Here is a 9399-nt window from a genome sequence, read left to right on the forward strand (position 1 = left end):
TGGGAAGCATCAAGTATGTGTGTGTTTGGCTGCGAGGAGAACTTTAAGCACAAAGTCTCAAATAGAACTCATGATGGACTTTTATTATTAAAGGTGCTGTTAAAGTGCTAATGGTATAAAAAAAAGGATAAAGTGTAAATAGCTCTACTTTCTGACAGCCATCACTGTCTGATACAGAGTGTTTGGTCAATAACATGGGTCCTCCACTCTGCAGTATACAGAAAATACATTTTCTGGGATCACTTTTATCCAATCAGGAGAGAGGATCCCATCCTACTTTTATCTAATCAGGAGAGAGGATCTCATCCCACTTTTATCCAATCAGGAGAGAGGATTCCACACATTTATTTTCTGTTTACTGCAGAGCGGAGGGACTGGTAGACCCACATTAGAATGTAAGACTTGATAATAAAAATAAATCACTTACAGTACCTTAAGACTTCTGGACACAGTTCTGTCCTCTTTCTTTGAATGAATTTTCTGTTGAATATATGAAGAGTTTAATTCTGGAACATGATACTGCGTCCACTGTTTTAAAAATGTAAAAATTTTCTTACAAAATGGTGGCTGGCATGATCTCCAAATTATTTGAGAAACAAATCCATGTGTTTATTGTAAACAACAATTTTAAAATGTGTAGTAACCCTTCACACCCTCTTGCCTTCCCCAGGTACACCGTGATATCAGGAATGCCAGAGAAGATTCTTGAACACTTCATGGAGACCATGCGGATGGACACACATCACAGTGAGCCAGGTAGAAGAAGGAACATCTAAATTAATATAATAGTGAATAAATTAATAGTCCTAAATGAACTTTGATTGAGATGACTGGCTGGCTGAGTAGTTGGATAGGCTCAGTTCAGTTCAGAATCTTCTTTATATAGGATCGCATATTGAGAGCAACTCACAGTTCAAGACACTTCAAAGTGCAATAAAAGGCAGTGATTGGATATGACTGCTGATGACGGTAGACACTTGTGTCTTGACGTGCGTCTTACCTGTGATCCAGTAGGTGTCATCATCGTACTGTCTACATGCAACAACTTCATGTACCCAAGTCACACAGTGTGGCCCGCAATCAACTTATTACAGTCTGTAGGCGGCTTTAAAAGACCCATATCCTGTTTTGTGTACCTTGGATTTATGTCAAGGCGATATTAAAACAACTCCCAAATTATTTGTGTACATACATTGTCCAGCAGAGCAACAACAATTACTCCTTACGCTCACAAAACCTTTTTTTATTGAATGTAAAAAGGGCTCGTACAGAGTATGGTAAAAAGGCGTTTCAGTTCTCAGCACCGACGGCATGGAATGAGCTCCAGAAGGACCTGAAATTGCAGGAGCTGGTCTCATTAAATGTTTTTAAAACGATGGTTAAAGGTAGGGAGGACGGTGAAAGTTGCAACTGTTTTTTTTCTTCATAGTTTAACTTGCTTTATGAATCACTGAATGTGTGTGTGTACCATGTAGTGTTGTAATGTTATGAGATGTTTGTTGTGGCGTCTGCAACTTGTGTAATTGTATGCTGCTTTTCTTGGCCAGGTCCCTCTTGAAAAAGAGATTCTTAATCTCAATGAGGCTAACCTGGATAAATAAAGGTTAAATAAAAAAAAAAAAAAAAAAATGTCTTAAACATTTATGTTGGCCTAAAAATGTGTGGAAAATGTATTCCACAAATAAAAAGCTAGGAAGCTTAGGTGGGATTACCCTCCACTATGTCCCTTATATACTGTAAAACACTCAACATGGACATGGCAACATAATCTACAAATACGAGAGATGTTAGATCAGTGAATGATGATGATGATGAACTGATGGACAGATGGATGGATGAATGGATGAATGGAATTTTTAATACCTTGTGAACCTTTTATATTCTTTTGCACTTATTCTCACTGTCCCCTCTGACTCTCGTCCTCTCTGCTGTCTGTCTCTCTGTTCGTCTTTTCGTCAGACCCGGCGGTGGATGACTTTGTCCTCATGCACTGTGTCTTCATGCCCAACAGCCAGCTGTGCCCTCTACTCATGGCACAATATCCTTTCTACCTCTCTCTCTCTCTCCCTCCCCCCCCCCTCTCTCTCTCTCTCTATCTCTCTCTCACCCCCCCCCTCTCTCTCTCTCTCTCTCTCTCTCGATATATGGTATTTCCCTTCCTCTATTTTGTTTACACTTTCTCTCATAGCTCATTTATTAGCTACACCGCTACACTCATAAAGTGCACATAGCACCTTCAGACAGTAGTGAGTCATGAAGCAGGACATGGTGGTGAGAAGAAGAAGAAGAACATCTCAGATGCTTTGAGTTTGTCAGTGATGGATGAGCTAAAGCAGGAGATGATCATCCATCCTGGTAAATTGTTATAGTATGGTGACCAGATGTCCCCGATTTCCGGGGACAGTCCCCGTTTTTGGGGACCTGTCCCCGGCTGGTGCTGTCCCCGAAAATGTCCCTGATTTTCTGCTCCTCATTCACGGCCGAGATTACTGTCTCTCAGAGGCTCGAGTGGGCTCATTTTTAAAGCTATTAATGAAGACCGTTATATATGAAACTAGAAGACCAGAGCTGCGTTCCAATACCCATACTTGTACTTCTTTCTTGTAGTATGTACTGCCGCTGCCCTCACATAGTATGGATTGTAGTGTGCAGCATGCATGCAAAATGCATACTATTGGGACACACTACATCTGTCGTCACGTGAGCTTCCTGAACTCCGACCTCTTGCTCACTTCCGCCGACGTCCGCAGCGCCACATTTGAGTTTTTTTTTTTTTTTTTTTTTTCAATAAACAAAGTCTGGCAGTAACAAACAGTACATTATACAAAAAATTCAGACTAAACATTTACAAAATTGGAACAGACAATCAAATAAACAAAATAAAATAAATAAAGCAAAAACATTAAGTCAGAGTTCTAAACAGGAATCAAGATATGCATGTTTTGGTACACACTCCATGCTTGTTTGGTTTTAACATATTTCAAGGCTTTCTTAAAGTTAATAGACCCTTCTCACTGGGGCCATTTTGTGTCGAAAAGGCAGGGTTAACACAGGTGCAAGCAAAACACTAATGAGGGTTTCCAACTTCCATGATTGGAATGTGGAAACCCTCATTAGTGTTTTGCTTGCACCTGTGTTTACCCTGCCTTTTCGACACAAAATGGCCCCCGTGAGAAGGGTCTATTATCTCATTCATAAACACGCAGCTCAGTCAGTGCGACGTAACTCCAGTAGGTGGCGGTAATGCACAAAAAGTTGTTTGCCAACCGCCATAAAACATTAGAAGAAGAAGAAGATGTAACTTCCTGCTGCGCAAAGGATTGTGGGGAAGATTGGCTGACAAAGCATGCATCGATGCATACTCCGAAATAGGAGCTGATGTAGTACAACATCCTGGTACTCTTGGCATACTGCATCTGACATACTATGTATTGGGACATACTAATTCTTTTTTTGCCTACTAAATAGTATGGAAGTATGGGTATTGGAACGGGGCCCTACAACTGTACGGCATCCATTGGTCATGCTACAGATGTTACTCATGTAGTGCAATCTCCAAATGTCAAAATGTTTTGATATCAAATCACAGCATGAATTCTTCTATGACGTTCCTCAAGGTCTTGGTGGGATTTTGGAGCAATATCAGTCGGCCTGAACCATACTTTATTACAGTACCATGGTCCAAACACATGAAACCAGAATTGTCCCCTTTTTTTTATTTAATAGATAATTATATTGGATATTTTTTAATATATTAACTGCAGAACTGGAAATGTCCCCGATTTTAATTTCAGAAATCTCTACGTCTGGCACTGCGAGACTAGATTTCTGGTAGTGGATGAACATACATCATTGTTACAGTGTGAGATGTGTCTATTCTATTTGTCTTTAACCCTGTGTGTACCTACCACGCGCCGGCCCCGCCCGGCTCTGAGCAGGAGAGGTTGGAGTACGCGGTGAACAGTAAGAGGCGGGCCCTCACCCTGGCCCTGCGCTGGGCCAACACGCACAACTTCCTGCTGCAGGAGGAGCCCGCCGCGCTCTCCTTCCTGGAGGTGAGCGTACGGAAGCTTCACACACACACACACACACACACACACACACACACACACACACACACACACACACAGACAGACACACAGAAATGATACACACACTGTACCGTGCGGTCTGACAGAGCATGCTCCTCCCTCTCTCCCTGTGTGCTGTAGGAGTTGTATGGAAGCGTATCGAACGATTCGCGGATGCTGAGAGCGCTGAAGGATTTTGTTCCCGACCTGGAGAAAGTCGTCAAACTACAGTATGTTCCCCCGTCTGCCAAGCGCTACTCTAACGCCCTGTGCCCCAACCGCAACCTAACTGATTTCTGCCTCTTTTTTTTCCTCTACACTTTGTAGTTCAGAGGAAGCCAAATCCATGAAAAAGGTACAGTGCACAGACAGACTATTGTTTTCTTATACGATGCTACTTTGACATGCGCGCTGCAGTAAAAGTGACACATACTAACCAATCTGTTCCACTAGAAGACGCTTATACGACAGTTCAGCAATGGAGAGGAGAGATTGCAGAAGAAACAGCCCATCAGGAACCATGATGACAGTAAGTTGAAGTGTGTGAGACATTGTGATGTTGTTTGGTGTCCTGGAGAAACTGTATCTCCAAATTTATTTTTTAATTTTAATTTTAATTTTGCTTTATTAAAAATCAGAAGCCATACTGCGCTTTTTATTGCATTCATTTAATGTGTGTGTGTGTGTGCGTGTGTGTGTCTAGTCCTTTTGAAGGTGTACTGCAGTGACCACACCTACACCACCATCCGGGTCACCGTGGCAGCGACGGGCAGAGAGGTGGTCAACGCTGTGGCCGACAAACTGGGCACCAACGACGAGCTGCTATTGGTCCACCTCAGCTCTGCAGGTGGTAAGTGTGGCCAATCAGAACCTCACTTGATTTTCACATCCATGCACGTTAGCATTAGAAAAACTGACAGTCAACCTGTGACAGCTGCCCAGTAGTAGACGCACTGTCATCAGCCAGCATAGAGTACCACAGGAATGAGTCGTAAAATAGCAAATCGACGCCATGTTTGTTCGTAAGGCGAAAAGGCTATGGGATTTTTGTATGGGAATTGAATGGAAAAAAGCTAAAATAATGAAATAAGGTCTGTGGTTAACACAAGCTTATGGGAGTGGAAATCTGTGTTCAGCAGGATAATCTTCACAAACGAGGACCACCTTTAAGACTTTTGAAGCGTGGAATGTTTTTTTTCCAACGCAATTTTCAGAAAACGTTTCAAAAGAGTGAGACCGTAGAGACAATAACTCTATAATAATGTATAATAACTGTATAATAATGTTTCATAATATTATTTTGGTACTGTAGTGTTTGTGTTAGGAAAAGGATTTTTATACAGCTGAAATCAGTTTTTCGGTGTTTCAGTGAGCAACAGCGTAGTGTCTCAGTGTATCTGAGGGATCAAAGTTCAACATGTCCGTCCTTCTTCCAGAGAAACACATCCTGAAGCCTAATGATGTGTCGGTGTTTTCCACGCTGGGGACCAATGGACGTTTGTTTGCGTGTCCTCGAGACCAGCTCAACGCCCTGGTGAGAGAGCAGCCCGTTTACATTGTGTTATTAAAGGGACAGCTCACCCTAAAATCCAAAATACATATTTTCCCTCTCTCACCTGCAGTGCTATTTATCCATCTGTATCGTTTTGTGTTAGTTACCTGAGTTTTGGAGATAATGGCCGCAGGGTTTCTGCCTTCTCTCCAATACAATGGAACTGGATGGCACTCGGCTTGTGGTGCTCAAAGTGCCCAAAAAAATGGGGGTGGGGGGTGTTGGGGAACTAGGGGGAATAGCGTGATCCTCCCACACACTATGTCATGCCGGGTAAAACCCCTCGCTGTCAGGTGAAAAGAAGCGCCTGGCAACTGCACATGTATCGGAGGAAGCATGTGCTAGTCTACAACCCTTCACATCGGCAGAGGGGGCGGAGCAACGAGCGGGACAGCAGGGGGAAGTGGCCAAGCACATTTGGAGAGAAAACGGGGGGAAATCCAGGAAGAAAAAAACTTGATTAAAAAACAGGAAACTAAGAAACAAGAAAGATGCTAAGTAGCTGCCTGGTTGCCAGCGAGTAGACTCTGTGACTTGATTTTAATTGATTCATTTGTGTGTGTGTGTGTGTGTGTGTGTGTGTGTGTGTGTGTGTCTGTGTCTGTGTCTGTGTGTGTGTGTGTGTGCGTGTGTGTGTGTGTGTGTGTGTGTGTGTGTGTGTGTGTGTGTGTGTGTGTGTGTGTGTGTGTGCACGTGCGCATCAGACGCCTCTTCCAGACCAGGAGGGCCCCTCAGCAGGGTCCATGTCCAGTTTTGAGCTGATGAGTTCTAAAGATCTGGCCTACCAGATGACACTGTTTGACTGGGAGCTCTTCAGCTGTGTACATGAGGTACACACACACACACACACACACACACACACACACACACACACACACACACACACACACACACACACACACACACACACACACACACACACACACACACACACACACACTCACTCTCTCTCTCTCTCTCTCTCTCTCTCTCTCTCTTTCTCTTTCTCTTTTTTTTTAGCCTTTTTTGTCACTGACATAGAGAGACATAAAAGCAGTCATATTATCAGAGAATGAAGTCAAACCATCCGGGTGTAGCCATTCTGCAAGCCTTTTTACATGCCAAACTACATTATTGCTCCATGCAAAAGAGGAATTGTTTGGAAAATCCTGCAGGACTAATGCATGCACTAAATGCATGTCGCTGCCCACTGAGTGAACCCTAAATGTGCTCTCCTCTCCTCTCCTCTCCTCTCCTCCTCTCCTCTCCTCTCCTCTCCTCTCCTCTCCTCTCCTCTCCTTTCCTCTCCCCTCCCCTCCTCTCCTCTCCTCTCCTCTCCTCTCCTCTCCTCTCCTCTCCTCTCCTCTCCTCTCCCTTCCCCTCCTCTCCTCTCCTCTCCTCTCCTCTCCTCTCCTCTCCTCTCCTCTCCTCTCCTCTCCTCTCCTCTCCCTTCCCCTCCTCTCCTCTCCTCTCCTCTCCTCCCCTCCTCTCCTCTCTCGGCAGCATGAGCTTCTGTACCACACGTTTGGCCGCCAGAGCTTCAGGAGGACCACGGCCAACCTGGACCTGTTCCTGCGGAGGTTCAACCAGGTTGAGCTGTGGGTGGTGACCGAGGTATGCCTGTGTGGACAGCTCAGCAAGAGGGTCCAGCTGCTCAAGAAGTTCATCAAGATAGCCGCACAGTGAGTCAGGACTGCTGCTGCTGAGCAGAACACACAAACTCCATAGGAAGGAGCACACATTTCCCAGCATGCAATCGGTCATTTTAGACGCATCTACCGAGTTTTGACTATCTTTTGATTTGTTTGCGTGTGTGTGTGCGTGTGTGCGTGTGTGTGTGTGTGTGTGTGTGTGTGTGTGCGTGTGTGTGTGTGTGCGTGTGTGTGTCTGTGTGTGTGTGTGTGCGTGTGTGTTTTGTCCAAAGCTGTCGGGAGTTTAAGAACCTGAATTCATTCTTTGCGATCATCATGGGGATGAGCAACCCTGCTGTCAGCAGACTGAACCAGACCTGGGAGGTAAACCTCTCAGCTAAACAGCTCATAAAACCAGTATCAGACCAACTAGGCTATTTCTAGCTCTCCAACACAACATAGTGTACTGTATGTGTCTGCTGCGGTTGCTAGGATAATGTATCCTCTCTCTCTCTCTCTTTATTGCCAGAAGCTCCCCAGCAAGTTTAAGAAGTTCTACGCTGAGTTTGAGAGCATGATGGTGAGTTGCTTGGTCATATCTGTCTATTTAAGCATTTAAGAGTGGCCATTTGATAACACCTTGAAATGTATTGATTGGCTGTTGACCTTGCTGATATGTGTTAATTGGCTGTTGACCTTGGTGATATGTGTTAATTGGCTGTTGACCTTGTTGATATGTATGTGATATGTATGGTACCAGGACCCATCCAGGAACCACCGGGCCTACCGACTCACCGTTACCAAACTGGAGCCGCCAATCATCCCCTTTATGCCCCTCCTTCTCAAAGGTAAGACTCAGTGTTCAGAATAGAAGCCGTCATAATAGTACAAGTGACACTCTCTCAACTATAAGTCACCCAATCACATTGGAATGAACTGTGGGAGGTACTTGCCAATCACTTTTCAACTTTGATTGGTTGCTCAACAGATATGACATTCACACACGAGGGCAACAAGACATTCATCGACAATATGGTCAATTTTGAGAAAATGGTGAGTTTCTGTGCACACAACAGTCAAGCAACTGATTCATTTTAAGAGTCTGATTTTTCTTGTGCTGATAATATCAGTTGCATAATAGTTAAAGATCTTCTTATGGTCCTTGTCTTATCAGCGTATTATTGCTAACACAATTCGACAAGTGAGGCACTGCAGAAGCCAGCCGTTCAGTAAGTCTGCATATCATTCCTCAGCAGAGTGACCTACTGTATCTTCTGGCATTGCATAAACCATCTATCACAATAATGTTTTTTCTCCCCCTTCTTACTTTGTTTGCTGTGTTATTACTTCCTCTCCTCTCCTCTCCTCTCCTCTCCTCTCCTCTCCTCTCCTCTCCTCTCCTCTCCTCTCCTCTCCTCTCCTCTCCTCTCCTCTCCCCTCCCCTCCTCTCCTCTCCTCTCCTCTCCCCTCCTCTCCTCTCCCCTCCTCTCCTCTCCTCTCCTCTCCTCTCCTCTCCTCTCCTCTCCTCTCCCCTCCTCTCCCCTCCTCTCCTCTCCCCTCCTCTCCTCTCCCCTCCTCTCCTCTCCTCTCCTCCAGACCCAGACATATGCCAGCCCAATAAGAACCATGCCGATGTACGGGCTTACGTTAGGAAGCTCTGCGTGATTGACAACCAGAGGACGCTGACACAGCTCTCCTATAGGCTGGAGCCTCGGCGGACTTGAGCGCTGATCCCGCCCATCACCATCGCCTTCTCTGTGACATTAGCATTGACAAAACCACATTACCTGGACAAAGCAACACGAGACAAATGGACATACAGTAGCCAATCACAACAGTCGGTAACCTAGAACTACTGTGGTCTGCATATCAAATGGACATACAGTAGCCAATCACAACAGTCGGTAACCTAGAACTACTGTGGTCTGCATGTCAAGGACTCATACTGTGCCCTTAAAAGCCTCTTCTTCCTGGAAAGAAAGTAACTGCTTCCTTGTCGCTGTATCTCAGCCCCCAGACCGCGGGCTTATACTATAGAGAGGCAAAGTGAACGTCACTTCCTGCTTCAACACTGTACCAGAGATTTTCTTCTGCAATTTATTTTTCCGTAGACATTTCGTAAAATGCTTATAAAAATAGTTTTACTAGTCAAACCAAACGGTTCAGA

The 9399-nt window shown here is 44.7% G+C and overlaps 1 protein-coding gene across 1 annotated transcript in view; it reads left to right on the plus strand.

The window, feature by feature from the left end:
- Positions 1 to 8967, plus strand: part of LOC310797003 (rap guanine nucleotide exchange factor 4-like) — an 18298-nt gene extending 9331 nt beyond the window's left edge. Inside the window, exons 10-26 of the mRNA XM_083659276.1 lie at positions 1 to 13; positions 671 to 756; positions 1960 to 2038; positions 3905 to 4055; positions 4212 to 4300; positions 4398 to 4425; positions 4524 to 4599; positions 4774 to 4920; positions 5507 to 5604; positions 6327 to 6452; positions 7105 to 7283; positions 7526 to 7616; positions 7762 to 7812; positions 7993 to 8080; positions 8221 to 8285; positions 8407 to 8461; positions 8829 to 8967. The exon at positions 1 to 13 is cut by the window's left edge and continues 82 nt beyond it. Of these exons, the coding sequence (XP_083515402.1) occupies positions 1 to 13; positions 671 to 756; positions 1960 to 2038; positions 3905 to 4055; positions 4212 to 4300; positions 4398 to 4425; positions 4524 to 4599; positions 4774 to 4920; positions 5507 to 5604; positions 6327 to 6452; positions 7105 to 7283; positions 7526 to 7616; positions 7762 to 7812; positions 7993 to 8080; positions 8221 to 8285; positions 8407 to 8461; positions 8829 to 8956 (1550 nt within the window). The 3' untranslated portion in view covers positions 8957 to 8967. The remainder of the gene's footprint in view (positions 14 to 670; positions 757 to 1959; positions 2039 to 3904; positions 4056 to 4211; positions 4301 to 4397; positions 4426 to 4523; positions 4600 to 4773; positions 4921 to 5506; positions 5605 to 6326; positions 6453 to 7104; positions 7284 to 7525; positions 7617 to 7761; positions 7813 to 7992; positions 8081 to 8220; positions 8286 to 8406; positions 8462 to 8828) is intronic.
- The last annotated feature ends 432 nt before the right edge of the window (positions 8968 to 9399 follow it).

The sequence above is a fragment of the Poromitra crassiceps genome (assembly GCF_964638095.1).
Source record: "Poromitra crassiceps genome assembly, chromosome: 23".
Lineage (NCBI taxonomy): Eukaryota > Metazoa > Chordata > Actinopteri > Beryciformes > Melamphaidae > Poromitra > Poromitra crassiceps.